The 19,772-nt window shown below is 35.8% G+C and overlaps 1 protein-coding gene across 2 annotated transcripts; it reads right to left on the bottom strand.

The window, feature by feature from the left end:
- Window positions 1–2,708: 2,708 nt before the first annotated feature.
- LOC149798836 (uncharacterized) lies at window positions 2,709–13,372 on the bottom strand. Of its 2 annotated transcripts, none has more exons than XM_089957731.1 (6): window positions 13,321–13,372; window positions 13,004–13,055; window positions 12,319–12,399; window positions 9,889–9,912; window positions 6,161–8,513; window positions 2,709–4,382 (listed from the first exon to the last, which is right to left on the bottom strand). In XM_089957731.1, exons 3-5 carry the CDS (start codon window positions 12,380–12,382, stop codon window positions 6,892–6,894), a joined length of 1,710 nt encoding a protein of 569 aa, XP_089813857.1. In that variant the 5' UTR covers window positions 12,383–12,399; window positions 13,004–13,055; window positions 13,321–13,372; the 3' UTR covers window positions 2,709–4,382; window positions 6,161–6,891. The 2 variants fall into 2 exon arrangements, with proteins under 2 accessions (XP_089813857.1, XP_089813858.1); XM_089957732.1 differs by having other exon boundaries at window positions 12,319–12,394; window positions 13,321–13,362.
- Window positions 13,373–19,772: the final 6,400 nt, after the last annotated feature.

Raw genomic sequence — 19,772 nt, 5'->3', positions numbered from 1 at the left:
TTTTTCATTTTGACAGTTAATGAAAATTTTGTGAGTATGACTATCTGGGATTATATCACAATACTGGAAATTCTTTTTAAGTTTTCACTTTGAATGTTTGGGAAATGTCTTATTTGTTGACAGTCACAAAACTTCTTGTTGTTAACTCTTTTCTTTTACTTTGTTTAAGACCACGGAGTCGCACTATTTTAACATTTCCCAGGAAGATACAGGGTTCTGACGTATGAAACTGTAATAGAAAAAAAGAAAGGAAGTATATTGAAATCGGAATTTTCTATACAAGTTCAGAGCGGTTTGTCTCAAAATTTAAGAGATTACAGGTCTAAATGAAACACTAGTATTTCTTTCTATTCAAAACAAAATTTAATACGGGCTTTTCTTACGTGTATGAGCACTTGGCGTGTGTTATGTGTATCAACACTGGGCTTGTCTTACGTGTATCAACACTGAGCTTGACTTACATCAGCAATGTGCTTGTTTTACGTGAATCAGTAATGGACCTGTCTTACATGTATCAACACTGGGCTGGTCTTAGATTTATCAACACTGGGCTTGTCTTACACGTATCAACACTGCTCTTGTCTTACATGTATCAACAATGGGCTTATCTTACATGTATCAACACTGGGCGTGTCTTACGTGTATCAGCATTGGGTTTGTCTAACGTGTATCGATAATGTTGTCCCAATGAACTGTATTACAAGATGCTTCATGAATAAAAGACTGTGCATTTGGATGACTGTTTGTTTCACTGAATCTGTTAATTTTTGAACCCGCCTTGGTGGCATCTCGACAAAACGATTACGTTGGTATCGGTGTGCGCGTCTGTCTACATGTCCGTTCATCCACACCGTTAAATGAGGTAACTTTTAAAGTTGTTTACATTAGGCTCAAATTTTTTTTTACATTCAAGGTAAATCCCAAATATTTTCTTTTCTTTCGTTAAAGGTATATACAGAAAGCGATACTTTAGCACAACCGGCAACCCCAACTTTGATCCATCTACATGCAATTAGGAGTTTATAGTCGCCATACTAAACACATGTGGGGACAATTTATGTGTAATATACTCATAATAAAAGGATTTGAACAGAGTATAATGTTGATGCATGCAATTTGGCAAGCTGTTAACTTGCATACTTTAACTCGTTTAGCCTTTCGGCATTCATGTGAACAAACAAGCTTCTCCATTGTTGTTGACATACACAGCTCTGTCTCTACAAACGTAGACCATAATAGCGTCGACTCTTACGCTGTGCCAAGGCTACAAAGCCCTATCTAAATCGTTGGAAAGATCTTTAAGTCAAAATAGATTCAAATATCACGCAATGTGACCTAAAACAGATTATCCACTATCACACATTTGCAGTATAACAAATGGATTCAATATGGCCGAGCACATGCTATGCATATGACAAGAGATAGTTCGGATAAATGCTCCCGTATACATACATACATACATACATACATACATACATGTGAGGCCGGGGGCGGTATTCCTAAGCTAATAAAATCTTGTCTTGCCTTTCTTAACCTTTGAGTTGCCAAAGTCGAACATTAGTATCAATCCCCGTTTGAGTAATTAGAGACTTTTCAAGCCACAACTATCCAACACCATGTATATTTCAAGTGTAGATTATTCCAATGGACAGCTGCCCACTCTTAATCGGATGTAATTCCAAAGCAATTCTAAATGGAACTTGCACTCAGTATGTGGAGCATAGAATTATAAAGGAAATGACTGATAGACCAAAGTACGGATATCTTTCTGCAGCAGTGTACTATCAAGAATTTGCTTATAATTCAACGACAAATAAAATCATGCTTGCACGAGCGACAAGCTGTTTTTCTTTGGTTGTGTTCATTTTATTCGCTGATTCTTCTTTGCAAAAATCTCAAGAGAGCTTCAGAGTGTATAAACAGTTCAGAAAAGATTCAATTTCGCCTTTCATCAAGAAACCAGTTTCAAGCTTTGCATGACAAGCTCATGTGTTTTTAAATGATTGTTTTACTATCAGAATGCATCTAGATCGTCCGTCTCAGATTGAGTGCAAAAAGCTTGTGTGGACTATCAATGGCATTGCTTTCTTTTTATTGTTTTTGTGGTTTTCATAATTAGATTCACTCCATCCAGAATGTATACGTGTTCTGGGTACAGACGATCTCTACGCTTTGATCTGCACACCTTTTGAGACAGAATATGTTTTAGGTTTTTGGTCAGGCACAAATAGATTACTGGAAGTGACCTTGAGACGGTGAGAACAAGTGCTTTAAATTCTGTTTTGATAAACTTAGTATTAATTATGGCAGGGATGTGCACATTTGGAAGTGCCATTCTAATCTTTTTGTTTACGGGTAGGTACTACAGTGCGTCCTGGGAATCTCAAAGCTTGTTTACATGTTGTTTCGACTGAGCGACGGATGAGGGTACCCTGCTGGATTCCATCATATTAAAAGAGTGAGACAATAAGATTTAAGCAGACAGTGCATTCTAGAAAGCGTTATGGACGAAAAGATGTGGGTGTGTCGCAATTTGTTTGTGCTTGGATACTTTTTAAAACTTTAATTTTATTTAATATGTTTGACGGTGCACAAAAAATAAATAAATAAATAAATAAATAAATATAAAAAGCAAACTACTGATTTAAAACTGCTCATAGCAGCAGAAGACGATGATTTTACAAAATATAACAGAAAATAACCTTCGATTACCTGGATATTATTTTAATAAACGAAACTAATAAGGGCTGCATGTTGGTTAATATGTGCAAAACAATGAACTCGTTAGAAATCCGTTTCCGATCACTCGCTGTGCTGACTAAATTTTGAGATACTTCGATATCCTTTCTGCATGCAGGTGTTATTAATGTCCATTTGGGATACTTCGATCTTTCTATGCTCAGTGTGATAAATGTCCATTCGGGATACTTCTATCTTCCTTCTATACGCAATGTCATTAATGTAAATTTCAGATACTTCAGTCTTCGTCCTATATGCAGTGTGATTAATTTTCCATGGCATAATATAGACGACTGGTCATTCCGTATGTTTCCTCTATCCGTAGAGTTCCGTGTTTCAAATGGCAACAAAGATGACAACGCATATTGCAAGTTATTTCCACAAGGAACTCCTCATTTGTAAGAAAAATATTAACCTACACTCTACTTGTGTTTTCAGGTTACTTTCCCCATTTCTTTTTTTTTTTTTTTTTTGGTGAATGGTAATATCCCTCATTTCCTTCTAATTAACTGCAGATTCTTTTAAAGTAGAGGTATGCCAGATAGTGAGTTCAGAGCATTTCAATAGTTAGCATTTCCTTCTACTGTCTATTGTGTACATGAACCAAAGGAGACAACTCCAGCTTGTATTTCAATGCATTGAGGAGTTATTTCCCTATGGTAATAAAGATATTTTATTGTGAAAAAGTGCAACATGAAATTGAATAAACATTTTTGTCCGATGTACGCATGGGTTTTTTACGATTATTTATTTCATAATAATTAAGATTAGATTTCATTGTAGATGACCCCCACCCCTTAAGGTTTGCAGACATAGGATAGTAAATGGGCCCTACCCTATCCCGCATTCCGTACCAGACAACTGATGAAGTCAGAATCCGTGGTGGTTCAATGGTCAAAATGAAAGAGTCCGACCATTGGATGACCCTGTGTGGGCTGACTTGCTGCGTCCTTGGGTAGGATACTTTACACCAATAGCCTCGGCACTAAATAAACAGCTTGTATACCAGTCTCGTACAACACTAAACAACCTCCGTCAAACAAATCAATCGACTTCTAAAAAGATTACAATCTATCTTAGCAATAAGTATTCAATAGTATTGTCAAAATGACCAATCTACATATTTTTTTTTAAAGAACAACATGTCTGAAAGTGAATTACAAATTGAATGTTATATTAATTATTTGCCAAAACGTTGTCATCAACTAATATCTAAATTACTATTGACTAATTCATGTAAAGTCTAAGGTCATCCATAGTATCTCGTTCCTCTCTTGTAGTGTAAATACTTATGCTTTCATTTATCGTTTTCTTTCTTCCTAACCATCAGTTGATTAGTTCCATCATACTTCCTGTTCTTTAATATTGCTTTCTTGTATTTGCGTTTCACTTTTTTTTTGTTTGTGGGAAAATATTTCCTTTAACATCTCGAGATGACAGAATATGATTTTCTGACTGTACCACCATCCTCTTGTAGTTCGATGGTTTCCGTCGCTATGGCTTTGCTTTAACGTTTATTCTTCCAAATATGACGCAATATAAATTAATTTTGACTATGCTCAATATTTTATGGTTTTTCATGTGTAACCTGTACGGATAATATTAACGGCGCTTCCTCCACGGTCAGCAGGTCCACGTCTAGTCTGTAAAAAAAATTGTACTCATTAGAATAAATCTTATTAAATGGTAGAAACGGCTAATTCGAATATATTGTAAATAAACAAACTACATTCTCTGACTGTAAATTAAGTACAAGTGAATACAGCACCTGCTTCTTGCAATACATCCTAAGTATTTAAATGGATTTATTTATTTGTTACTCTTTTTGTTGAAAGATGTTTCTCTGAAAGAAAACGTTTGACTTGCGGAACAAGAAAACCCATAACAAAAACACAATGTACCTGCAGGATTAACTTGCATACCCTGGCTTACTTTCAAATGATATCATCGTTTAAAACTCAAGTTATTTACTTTTAATTGGTGTTGAATTTTAATCAAACGACAATTCGTCTGTAAAGACTTTCAAAATACAAATTCCACTTTAAGACAAGAAAAAAAAGATTTTACGAACAATGTTGGAATGGTTTCTAAATTCCTATGTTGTCACGGTTCGGTGCGTGTTTCCAAACATGTCATTATAACAACGGCGATGATTATGATGATTACGATAATAATGGCGGCAACTTGAACAAATATGATGATTATCTCTTTTGTCCTTTTTTTTAAAAAGGATTTCTTCACAGTGCCTGTACATAAATACGTATCTTTGCAACGTAATGCATACTTCATTTTATCGTTGAAGATACTGATTTGAAAATTTGAGATTTCATTGCGGTGGGTATGTAAATGTATACATGACTAATGTGGACAAGACGACTGCTTTGTAAATATTATTCCTGGTCTTTTTTCTTAAGAATCTCAATTCAGTGCCGAAGCATTTTTTAGGTGTATATCAAATACTGGCATGTGCCATAATTAAAGTCAGGGACATAAAATGGATAACGGTCTATTGGATAATACACCTAAGTATTGTTCCAATGGCACGGGCACTCTACCTCTGGATCATCACTTACCGGCTTTCCTGAGACACCTACCTCTGGAGTGGCCGAGTGGCCGAGTGGTCTAAAGCGCTCTCCGGTACGGATCACTGCCATCTCACCTCTGTCTGCGTTGGTTCGAGTCTTGGATTCGGCCAATGTGGGTATGTGAGAAAGCTTGCCAGTAGCTTCTCGTGGGTCGGTGGTTCTTTCCGGCGTTTTCCCGGGTTCTTCCTCCACCATTTATACTGGCCGCCATGTATAACCTATCGTGTGCTGAAAAATGGCGTTAAACCCTATAATATCAACAACTGGATCATTATTTACGGCTTCTGAGATACCTACCTCTGGATCATTACTTACCGGCTTCTGAGATACCTACCTCTGGATCATCACTTACCGGATTCTGAGACACCCACTTCTGCTATGGCTATATATAGGTGTAAAGAATGTAAAGTGAAGAAATAAGACTTACGTCCAAAACAGACCGTTTATCTCACTGTTGTCTTAACTTCACACACACACACACACACACACACACACACACACACACACATATTAAAGATCACCACACCTTAAGTACATTTATATTTCATGATCATTAGGAGATACATTCATATCTGTATCCGACACAGGAAACTCCTCAGTGGCAAGCTGGCAGCACGGGTATATGCAGTGGTGCTTCATTAACGTTTATATTTTTGTCCTTTTTATCATCATCATCATCATCATCATCATCATCTTCTTCTTCTTCTTCTTCTTCTTATGCTCATTTTTTATCATTAAACTAACGATATGCAATCTATTTTAACAAGTGTTATGTACAACTGCTCCGTTTTTAAGATATTTGATAAAGAAATGTGAATTGATAAATAATAACCTACTTTAATCCACAAATCTCTATTGAACAGTTTCTTGTCTGCTGAAATTGTTGGTAACTCTTCTCCAGGTGGTCACATTGGTCAGGTTCCAGGGGTAAAGACGTCATAGTATCGATAAATCGATATATCCATATTGGCATTCTATCTTTTCCGATCATTCTCTTCACTTCTAAGTTTCGTGCATCATTGGCAACACCTGAGTTGATATGCTTCTGAGCTACAGTAACTGAGAGTCTTTGATCTGATCTGCCAAACAATTCGTCATCGACAGGGATCATTGCGAAACCATTCTCGACTGCAGTAGTTGTCATTGCTTGTACAAATTCTTTGCCAGAATGACTGTTGTTGAAACTATCCAGATTGTTTTTTTGTCGTTGTAGTTGATAGCCTATCCAAAAAACTAGGCCTTTCCAAATGTTTAGACCGATCACTTTGGTTCAGACATTCATGCTTGAGATCTACTGCGGACCGTTTTCCTACTTTTCGGTCGCCTGCAGTATTTATTTCATTTGTATCTGCGGAAAACTGCATCAGTCCTTTAACTTCAAGTTTTCCATTACAGCTGGATATTGGAAGACAGTGTTTGATCCAGTTGGGACTGTCACATGCTCCGTCTTCTGTTTCCTTACATATCTCAATGGTGGCAATCTGGTCAGACATGGAATTTTGAATCTTGGCAGATACACATTCTTCTAGTTTGCTTTCATCCCTTTTAATGTGTTCATCTTTAGAAATTACATTGCTTTTATATTGATGACTTCCCTTTTCGCAGCTGGATGGCCCTGGTCAAATTTTACAAACCGATTTAGCTGGCTTGTACCTACTGAATATTCCTTTCCATTCTCGACCACAGAATTCGATTTATTTTCCATTGTACTGTCTGCGTCTCGTAAGAATATTTTGACGTCATCCATATACTTTTCTTCAAGAATTCCATACCGCTTGAGTACAAGTGATGGCTGTTGGTCAAAATAATTATGTGAGCGTTGGCACTTCAAACCGAATTTACAATCACCCGCGACAAACCATCTACAAAGATGTAAGAATTGACATTCATTATGTGAACATCCCATCCATCCGTTGTAGAAACGACATATGGTAGGCATTGTAGTTTCGTTCCTGTTTCTAATATTTCGCATTAGGTATCCGATATCTTCAGGGCTGAGTGCATGAAGCAAGTGCATTTTAAGTACTCGAACATTGTGTGGATCTCTTATATCATGTCCAAATAAGCACTGTTCGAAAGAGCAAGTATTCAGGATGTAAAATTTACAAATGTGAAGTCCATTGCAATCTTCCGAAGAGCAACTTCCGGCATTTGAACAGTGTTTCTCGCAGAGGCGCACGTCTGTTTTTCCAGCGACATATTTATCCCTTAATATGCCTTCTTCTTCATTACCATCAGCTTCAGTATCAGGAATACTTTCACTGATATTAAATATGTTAGGAAAGTTTTCAACTTCTTTCTCAAAATTTGAATAATGTGTTGCATGCTCACTTTCAACCTGTCTTTGTAGTTGTTCTAGTTCCATCCGGTTTCCATTTTTCACCAGGCATCCTAGAATAGATGAAATCCAATACAGATAATTCTGGTCCGTGGCATCTGTACTTGTTTGCATTAATTGAGCACTTTGGTTTTTAATCCTTACCGCAGGTAATGAAATAGTTTGATTTTTGCCATCGTGTTCGCGAAACATATGGTGTTGATGATCAATAGCGTGGCTCATTATTTCATCAAATGGAAATGCATGGCGGTCCATCTGGAAACCGAAGCAGTGTTCGTTTTCGGTTGAATTGGCATACTGGTCTCTTTTAATAGGTCCATTCCTGGCTCTATAAGACAATGATTCTTCTGAAGAACAAAATGCATCTCTGTTACCACACTCAGTATTTGAATAATTGCTACTCACAAAATTCATTCTTTCATAAGACGAGAAACCTTGGAGTGCCGTCTTGGAACTGAACTGAAGGTCAGTTTCGATATAATTGCTATACCGTTTTGTCGTTTTTGTTGCTCTGTCATGCTGTTTTTCTGGACAATCAACAACGTCTGTACTACCATAGTGAGGATCTGAATGATGATCAGTAATAACATTGTTTCTTTCATGGGAAGGAAAACCGTCGTGAGCCATCTGAAATCTGAATTGATGGTATTTTCTTTCCGATGAATGACTGTTTGCTCTTGTTGCTAGTCCTTCTGAAGGATGACTCACATCTCTACTACCATAATGAGGAGGTGAGCCTCTTTTCACACTTCTAGAACATCGCATCTGTCTGCAACCGCGTTGTCCACTTCTCATGAAATTGTTTAATTTTCTCCCGCCACATCGCCCAGCACGCTGGTATTGCGTGGGAACTAAATTCGGAAAGAATGTACTTTAGGTGGAATTCAATTGATATAAAATAAATTTTACTTGAACGTTTCTACACATTCAGAACGTTTATAAATCTGGCATATTTAAACACAATGTAATTATTCTATAATGGATTGACTGTATAAATCATTGTGTGTCATATTGTATTTGGAAGTCTTGCTGATGATATGACAAGAAACAGTATATTATCGTCATGTTTTAGGATGTTGATAGACGTTATCATGCAATCAGCTGACATTTTAAATTGTGCTTGCATGAAGCCCCTCTGTAAAACGGGACAGATCGTATACATTATTCAAACAAGACCCATCAGTGGCAAACAATCTTTCTCTGACTATACTCGTCTCGTTAGCTTTGATAATACCAAGGATTCCAGCTGTAAGCTTCCGTGAGTCATTGCTTATATTAATGGCACATGATAAATTACTTAACTACAAACTGAGATGATTATGCAAGTTGACATAAAATATAGATAGTAACTCTCGTCCTGTGTAATATAACATGCTATGGGAAAATCATAATTTGCGTTGAAGCATACAAATTAAAGATAATTTTATAATTTGTAATAGTTAACAGAAGACGCACGTGTGCGTATGTGTGTCTAAATCAACTTTTTGTTGGATGAGCTCTAACTTATTGAACTATGAAATGTTAAATTTCTGACTGTGTTTTAATTGTGATATGATGTTGATTTCTCTATTACAAAAATGACCAAATATAATTCTTTGAAAGCACAGTCCAAATAATTAGAACCACTCTTTACAGGCATTCTCATGAAATAATACAATCCTAACTATATGGGAGTGAAACTTAACACGTGACATATGTGTTATTTAAAATAAAAACATATAGACACATGATGAAAATGGCACAGCATTGGTTGTCATCGTCACTGTAAAATATGGTTTCGCAAAATTCTAGTTTGTCCACACTCGGATAACTTCGAAATATAAATACAGTTCCTTCTCATCCTGTTCTCCTTACACTGTGAAACTATAAATATAAAGTCATTTAAATTTACGAATAGGGCAATCGTGTCCTGGTAGTCGAAGAAAATCAATTATGGAAGATATTTGTTGTATTTACTGATGGATAACATTTAGAGTACCGTTGAAGAGAAAGACGTTCATTGACATTCTACAGGGAGCCGAATGAAAGTTAAAAATATAAGAAGATTGCTAAGAAATGAGCATTCGTCTTGGTGGCACATTCAGCTATTTTGCCATTTACCTTCTAATTTGTATTCATTGTCCATACATAATTGATTGTACTCAATACATTAAATTGAATTGAATATCCATTTTGTGAATGGTTCATTGTATTAGGCTTCATTTGAGACTCTTAGAAGCAACTTACACACTCTTTTGGAAGGCTTTCTCCCTGAAATAAAAAAAAAAAATATCATTCAGCAGCGTTTTTCTTGCTTGATTTTTATTAAGCTTACAATACATTAGAGTTATAAAAAATACATCAGACGAAAATATCCTCACGAGAGGTTAATTTACAGTACGATATTATTCTGCTCAAAGTAGGAGACAACTTGATAAGCACACACACATATACACGCACACACAAACACATACACACACAAACACACACACATGCACACACACAAACACATGCACTCGGACTGTATATAATTCTTATTTAAAAGGCGAGCTTCCTGGTTTACTTTAACCAAAAGTGTAGTACAACAAGTGGTATGTGAAAGATACGGCTTACATGTTATACGTATGTTTCGTCTATCACCACCACCTACCCACTACCCATCCCCCCAACACATATATGAAAGGTATGTGTTATTACCTCTTGGATGTGTGGCGGGTAACGATTTTTAAATGTACCCGTGCGATGTAAATGTAACCAGATAAAACCAGGGCCGTCGGAATCTCATGCCTGACAAACATGGATTTCCATTAAAGTTGATTGGCTTGCATAAGTCGTGTATTGTATGTACAACGAAGGTCCTGTCGAGTTTGTCCGCTACAATATGTAATTCAGCGGCTATTCCGAACCTCGTCAAAAAGTTTTAACTTCTGTCTGTTGGTGAGCGTCTATTTTCGTTCACATAGATTAAGTAAACAAAACAGAAGGTTGAAATTTAAAAGCTAAGCGGGTTTAAATAATGTACGAACATTACACAGACAGTTCTCCTAACAGCGACGACACTATAATGTGTATCGATCGATCCCTGGCGTGTACGCCAGACGACAAAATGGCCTACTGAAAAGATGACCAAACAGTAGATTATTCAAACACTGAAAGTTATTTACAGATGATCTAACTCATTATTATCCTTGATTTAATATTGCTACTGACAATATGATTCGTTTTTTATCCCTATTTTATCAATCTCTCGCTCAAGTGTGGTCGGTTTGTCTGTCTGTCTTTTGCACAATAGTACTTGCAGTTGGAGAGAGAGAGAGAGAGAGAGAGACTGAAACATTTTTAAATGTTCTGTTGTAGAACCTTTATATAGGGTTGAATAACATCAAATATGTTACAAGACTGTATGTGTGTGCCACGTAGGTTATGTGTTACAAGACTGCATGTGTGTGCCACGTAGGTAAGGAATTTACACAGTATGGCTCTTGTATCACGTGGATTCTGGTATCCATGGTAAAGTTTCGCACTGCAGAAAACTCCCATGATAAGTGTGCACATACTAGTATATAGAAATGTTAAAACCTTTTTATCTGTCCGTAGGGAGGTACTCTTTAAATTTGGAGGATCCAGTGAAATAAATGTCAGGCAAGTATTGATATATGACGATGACTCGTGCGTTGTTATGTTCAGTTGTTACATTACCAGCGAAAGAAATATGATGTTGCATTTGTTCCAAACACAGTAATAGTGGATAGATAGAAAAAAGGTTACCCTACACAAGCTTACTTCGGATTCAGAAAACGAAATGAAAAATATATTGCATAAAATAATGCGAATTCGTGAGGTTATAATTCAAGTTAAAGAATAATTATAAAATAATGCAGATTGATAGATGTTGACAAAACTGTATGACACAATAAACATATGATAATTGCAATTTTTACTTCCTTCGAGAGTCAGGACAAATGATCAAAACATAAACATTGTTTCTGTTTAGTCTTCGTCGTGACCATTAGTATCATTTGACAATATTATAGTTTTGGCTCTGCCTCTGTAATGTATATACTTTAGATATATAACTGTAAATTCATTCACCAGGGTGCTACTTAATTTTATGCATAACGAGTTATTGTGACTTCATTTGGCATTGCAGTAATTATATCATCCAAGGTACTGTATATGCACTAAACATTTCCCTTGGCTCTTTTCAACTGCAGTTTTCTTCTTATTCTTTCTTCTTCTTCGTCTTCGGACCGCTCCGGTGGCCTAGTGGTTAGAGCGTCCGCCTTGGATGCATGAAGGCATGGGTTCGATCCCCTACCGAGTCATACCAAAGACGTACTAACAGCTGCTTCGCTTGGCGTACAGCATTAAGAGGTTAGTGTTAGGACTGGTCGGCCTGGTGTCAGGATAATGTGACTGGGTGGGACATCATGCTACATGTCTGCGGCATGATGCCCTGGTAATAGATATCACTATAATCTGTCACACTGCAGACATTGTAGCGATATTACTGATTCTTTTTAAAGCTACGTTACAAATCCAAATCACACACACACACACACACACACACACACACATCTTCTTCTTCGTCTTCTTCTATTATTATTATTATTATTATTATTATTATTAAATCAATAGTATTAACATCGAAATAGTAAAGGTTTAAATTAACAATACCATTAACATGTCCTGGGCTGGGGAAGCCACTTCTTCCGTGTCCTCGTCGTTTTCTTTTGGGCATACTTACTACACACTGTTCTTAATAAAAAACAAAGATACTTTTGTCATTTCCCAGTGTAACTGTTGGTATGACTAATCAAGTTAAGCCAGTAGAAGAAAATATGTATATGAACAGTAACAGCAACAGTAAGTATTGATATTGATATTGTTCTTGCTGATGGTGATATTGTTGCCACTGGTGATAATGATATAGTTTTTCATTAGTTTTGTCATAGTATTGTTCAGTGATTCATATGTCTGAAGCGTTAATAGACAAGGTGAGAAAATTATCTAACACATTCAATAGGGAAGAGAGTCGAGGAAAATAAACTGGTTGCAAAAATGCACTTTCACGTGTCAATTGGAATACAGGAGATGCTTAGCAAATACGTGCACTCTAAATAATAATAATAATAATAATACTGATGATGATGATGATGACGATGAGTATAATAATAATAATAACAATCATAATAATAACAATAACAACAACAACAACAACAATAATAATAATAATAATAATAATAATAATAAAAATAATAATGACGTGATTATAATAATGACAATGATAATGTCGTAAATGTTTCAGCAATGGTTTCTTTTAACCTAGAATTAAAAGTAATAGAAAATTCTGGCTACTTACCGATCAGCTCTAAATTTCAGTGTTCGTTGATGATCGTCTTCTCTGCGGAAACCTGATCACAATTAAGCTAGTGGATTAGACATACTGCACATAATTGTCTTTTCCAAAGGTTCTAATTTATATGTGCTTAAGGTACAAAGACACTGATGAGAAGCACGATGACGATGAGAATGAGAATGATCATGTATTTGGAATAGGGTGCGGTGAGGGTACACGATGATGATTATAATGATGATCGTAGTAGTGGTCGTGGTAATGATGGTAGTTAAAGATAATGAGACCGGAGGTGAAGGTGGTTGCATGCTAAAATACCGTACCTTGCAATACAAATGCCTGCGTTGTATTGCACGGCTTGAGGCACCAGTTCTGTTTGCCTACCTAATAGTTTTATTTATAAACCTTAGTCATTGCACTTTTTCGCCGAAAACTGCAAAAACCACTCAATAGCAGTTTACGGGAAATAACTGGCAGACAGCCAGCAAGGACAAGCGGCCCTGAGCCTTTACCACAAATAATTTTTTGAACACGGTTGTGTTAGGTTTTATAACACATGGATCGATAGAAATTATGAGCTATAGAAGCGTACTAGTATCACTATTTTAGTCACTGCACTAACTCTCCACAGAGATTATGTGATACAACTAAAATGCCAGTTTTGGAATTAGTACGGTAATGCGTAACAAACCTGTAATTTTCTGAAAGTGATCATCTGTTTCATGTTCCATTCAAAGGAATGTATATTGAATGAACACCTATCGATCTTTTATCCAAGAGATTAATTATTTACAAAACACATACACCAGAAACGGGTATTAATAGAAGATAGCGGTACCCATGTTGGCCAGCATTCACTCTTCATTTATCAGCACTCTTTTTTATAAGAGTGATAAATTAAATCATAATCTAAGCTTTGACGATCGCTGATGAGAATTTTATCTTTTGGTGATGCATTAAAAGATTTATGGTGATCATGTATTCATGGGACCACGTTTATCGGCCTCTTTTAAATATTATTCATAAATATAAAGCATAATTACCAGAAATGATCTGTCCAATACATTTAGTTACATCACATCGCTTTGTTCACACACACACACACACACACACACACACACACACACACACTGTTGGGATAACTTGATAAGAATCTAAAAAGGAAAAGATAGATACATTGTAAAGATTAGGACCGACAGGTGGGTATGTGTTAATGTTTTTTCATGCAAAATAAGACTAGCTGATAACAACTTGTGTCGAATTTCCTATCATACTTCAATTACAAATTATAATATTGTACTTTTAAAACAGGTGCTCTGTATGTATGTATGCTGTTGTTGTATGATTTAACGCCATTTTTCAGCACAAGATAGGCTGCACATGGCGAACAGTATGGCTGTTGGAGGATGAACCCTGGAAAACCCCGAGAATAACCACCGCTCCACGAGAAGCTACTGGCAAGCTGTGTCACGTACCCACGTTTGCCGAGCCTGAGACTCGAACCCACGCAGACAGAGGTGATATGGCAGTGATCCTAAACGGTGAGCGCTTTAGACCATTCGGTCATTCGGAGCCATCATGTATGTATGTATGTATGTATGTATGTATGTATGTATGTATGTATGTAAGTAGCAGAGGAGGCGAACAGGCCTTTTGCTGAAATGTAACTTTGAAAACTTAAAACCTCATACGAAAAAATGAATAAAATAAGGTCACTGACGTTAAACAAAGGCCGTTAACATACCGAGAGTTTCTCTAATTGGGTTACTTTATTTTTGTCGAAATTTGTATGTGTGTTTTGTTTACCCACCGGACATCTCATTGAGGTCGCGCCTCCTCTGCTGCTATAATTAGATCATTACTTATATATCAATAACGGCACCTGGTGCTGAATCTTATACTGCTAGATTAGCCAGAGAAAGATTAGAAGCAATCAAAAAGTTTTTACCTGTTCGTGATTCTCTTAAACAGAAACTTCAGGAACGTCAAGAATCTCAGGTGGAATATGCAGAAGGTACAGAAAAATTATTTAAACCAAATACAAAAGTTACTGAAAGAGTTGTAGAAGCAACTGAAGGTCTTCGTTCAATGTTAAGACAGACTGCTAAATATACTAGGAAAACAACAGAACGTTTGAAAACTCTTCCAATTGATATAGCGGCTGCTCAGCCGTAACCTGTAGGTGAAGAAATATTTGAAGGTATTAGTGAAGTCAAAAAAAGATCTTGCACCTAAACCTAAAATAAAAAAAGAAACTGTTGAATTAACTAAAAAGTCAGAAAAGGTGTTATTAAAGAACTTAAAGAAGTTGAAGAGATAGATTTCCACGTGTTGCACTTGATAGTTATTTTCGAAGGTCTGAAATTTTAAAAAAAGCATGTTGACATAAATAAGGTTAGTTATTTTAAATGGATATATCGTTTGTATTATGACAAACCCAGTATCAGAAAGAATGATAAAACGTATGACGAATATATTAAAGAAGTAAATAGAGTTTGGGATCAACTTCAACAAAAAAACAATTCCACAATCTCCCCAGCAAGAACCTTCCTATCAACTTCCTCCACCGTAGCAACAAATAGAACGACAACAAAAACAACCACAACCTTCACGAATTACTCGGTCACAAAAACAAAATCTACAACCTCCTCAGCAACAACTACCAGAACTAACTAATGTTAGGAATAAATTTACGTCTAAAGGTATTACCCTCATCACAAATTTGCCACGTGAAAAGGTAATAGATATTGCTGCACGTGGAAGTCGTCAACTAGAAAAATATGTAAAAACTGAATATCTTCTTCATTGGAATAATGATGATGATTGGATTAAAGATGTATATTTCATATATAGTAACAGACCTGCAAAAGATGATGACCAGCATTTTCGTGATTTTAAACGTGATGTAGAATTAAACCAGACACAAGAAGAAGAAGAATTTCGTGACTTATATAGCCGAGGCGCTACTGGAAGTGATTTTTCTACTCAAGGAATCTGTCCTGACAGTGTTCTTACCGACATAGATAGATTAGAAGTTCTGATTGGAAAAAATTTGCCGGAAATAATTAATGAAATATCTGATATTTGTCGAGATTATTTACTGGCGGTATTATTGATCGCAACATTTATCGTTCTCTCATAGATGAAATTGCTGATGATTATAACAGCGACTAAACAACTAATTAATCAGTATGTAATTAAAACAATGATCATACACATCGCTCAACGTGGACCTGTAATGCTCAGGGTAGTAAACTCACGATTGCCATCTTACGAAGCGATTTACGGAGATGAACTTGGTGATACTGTTGTAGGTTTTTCAGAAGGATGGCTTCAAAAGCAATACCAATTGTAAGACACTTAGGGATGAAGGCTATTGAGGTTATTCGTGATAAAGGTAATAATACAGTTGGTAATCTTGCCGTTAAATTGTTCTCGACAGTCAAGGATAAACTAGCTCAATTGATACGAAGAAAACCACAGCAAGTAAAATTACCTAGCACTGAAGTTATGCCTGTAAATGTCAGTAAAATAATAAATCAAGCAGAAAACCAGAGTTGGCTGGTGAAGCAGAAAGAAATATAACCGCAAATTTAATAGCAGGAAGTGGTCTTCGTGTTAGACGATAACAATTATAATAAAATGTTCAAACGTTTGTCTGATCCAGCGTTCGATATAGACGCACCAGTTCTCAAAGATGAATTGATACGTGATTATCAATACTATTCATGCAATACAAGACAACCAAATCAGCGTGGAAGGATCGAATTACAAGTTCAGGATACCATCATATATTTGTTACCTGCTGAAGCAATTATTGAAATAGAAGGTGCAATTATAAAAACAGATGATACTGAATATGCAGCTGATGTTAGAGCTGGTTTTGTCAACAACGATATCATGGAGTTGTTTGACAGCGCTACGCACATGATTGACGAAATAAATATTGAATCAATGCAGAAGGACGTCGACATTGCCACGACGATAATAGTTCCAGCAAGATATTCAGATGATTATACAAGATCAGCTGGCCCGACAATGATGTTCTGCAAAGACGGAACTGACTTTCCTGATAACACACAGTTTAAAATAAAACGACCAAGAAACGCTGCTGACGGCTCCGACGCTCATGTGTGGCCGGTGGTTCGTGGTGGCAGCGATCAATGTTGAAAGGTGATCGTATAGGATTTTCATGCGCGATTCCATTATCCAACATCTTTGGATTTTGCAGAAATATTAGAAAAGTTATCTTTGGAGCTAGACATACAGTTGCACTTGTAAGAAAGGCTACTGATGATGATGCAATCTGGCGACCTGCTGGTGATGCTGGTAAAGTAATACTGACAAAACTTTCGTTGTGGATGCCATTGATAACTCCAACGATTGCCGAAGAACACAAATTAATTTCTTACATGGATTCAGGTGGTAAATTATTACTATCATGGTTGACAGCGATCACAGACAGTGTTCAAACAAGTGTAAATGGTTTATTTACATGGCACATAGTATCACAGCAGGGTGTTTCCGCACCACGACATATACTTTTTGCTTTTCCAGATTTTGCGCGAATAAATTCACATACACGTATTCATCTGATATTTGACAAACTTGGAATTAATTAAGTTTCTTTACGGATAAACGGGCATCAAGAACCAGCTGAGGATATATTGTTAAATTTTGATCAAAATCATGTAGCGCGTGTATATCATCCTTTGATGACATTCATGGGACGTGATCAAAATATAGATAATGGTCTACAAATACCCCAATTAGATTCTACGACGCTGTATCCGATTTATTACTTTTCACATGAGCATCTTGATTTATCCAGACAATCTGTCGTTGATATTCACTTTCGAGCTCAAGTAACACAACCTCCTGTGCTGTAGCTGGTCCACCAGTTGTTCATGGTGCTTACAGAACAATTGCAGTTATTCTTTCAGATAAAGCAATGTTACTTGAAGGTGCTGGTGGAAGAATGCGAGTTATTGACGCTCCAATAGAAAAAATGTAATTAAATTGCTCATCACATTTTACAAATGTCGTAAAGTCCCGTTATTGTCATTCTGACTTCCGGTCAAGTGAAAAAATTACAATCAAAACTCGCGAGTAAATGTGGAACAAAAATATCACTAAAAATGATCAAATTTCTAATGGTGGTCCAAACAAATTATCATTAACCAAGACACAACTTAAACATTTTAAGATGAAAAATATCAGATTTTGAGTTCTCGGAGATGATCAAAATCTACAATAAAGCAATGACGGCGGTAGATTTAGAAAATCAGGATTTAAATAATAATGACATCACAAAGCGAGCTACTACAACAAATTGTAACAAATACGACTCAAGCAAAAACAGTAATGATATCAGTAAGCTCAAATAATCTAGAATTTAGTGTTAACTTTCCAATTGCGATTCCAGTTAAAGTTATTAATGATGTTAATGAAGAAACATTCAATTCATTAACCGGTAATACTAGAAATGAATATAAAACTGCATATACATTATTAGTAAATTCATTTAAAGATTATATTCTCGAGTATCCTAATGACAATCTTAAAAACGAAGATTATTGAAACGATACAGCATTTAAATGAGTTTATATCAGACCTTGACTATTAATCAGAAAATTATTGAGTATATAACTAAAATAAATATAATAATTGAAATATTAGAAACTGGTATAAAAGAAACCTATAAAGAAATATTTCTCGATCATAATAGATTAACTGAAGCTGAATTACCAACATTTGTAATACCAGGATTTGAAACTGACGCACTAAAAATATCACTTAACGATCTTATCAAAGGAAACTTTCCTAAAATTCTCGAGTCATGGAAAAAAAATAACTCCACCAGCATCTCTTTTCAAACGCAATAATAATCCGTACGGTGAAGGTCGTCATATTTCACCAGGAATCGTTAATTTAACATCAACGATTGTAGTCAGTCTTGTATGTGACGTAATTGATGGCATCTTTCAAATAGACATTGAAAAATTATATCAGACTTAACAAGGATATATTCTTTATACATTTACCCCGCAAGTACCTCCTCGATACTTGATTGTACAAGAACCAATCAATCCAGTTTATCTACGTTGTCAGAGCGGACACTTATATGATTTAAAAAAGAAATTCTAAGCATAAATTTGTATGTCAAATCTTAACGATTTTACAATTAATCAATAGGTATATTACATAATGTATAACATGTGAGGGTTTTCATACACGACAGGCAGGTACTTGAAAATGCCATGGAAACAATAATGACACAGTCTCCAGTAAACAAAGAACAACTTAGTGTTCAAATAGTTATTGATGAATACAGTAACGAAGACTTTTTATTGACGCAGGAACAATTAGATAAGCTCCGGCGAGAACATATTTCTATGATCACGTGCGATAGAGATCAGATTATGAATTATGCACATTCCTGAATTAAACTCGATCAATTTAAAGAAAGATATTCTCTAATTCTGAATAATTCGGCATATTAAAAAATTAAAACAAATATACAACATAATATAATTTTTTACTGAATTTTGCTAATCAATCTCACTAGTGACGCTGTTACCACAGTCGCTTTCATTTTCGTAGACGAGAGTGTTTCGCGTTCAATATATGATATAATTTTTTCAGTTTTCTCACGCGTGTGTTTATGATCTTTTTTTTCTTCTCGCATTTGTCAGATAATTTTGATATAATTTGTTCAATTGCGATAGAAAGAGGGACGAATAACTTTACTTCTGTATCTATCACTGTTGATAAA

Source organism: Sinohyriopsis cumingii, chromosome 5 (genome assembly GCF_028554795.1).
Source record: "Sinohyriopsis cumingii isolate HCF-2022 chromosome 5, ASM2855479v2, whole genome shotgun sequence".
Taxonomy (NCBI): domain Eukaryota; kingdom Metazoa; phylum Mollusca; class Bivalvia; order Unionida; family Unionidae; genus Sinohyriopsis; species Sinohyriopsis cumingii.
The sequence above is the reverse complement of the archived record's forward strand: the minus strand, read 5'-3'. Positions and strand labels throughout refer to the sequence as shown.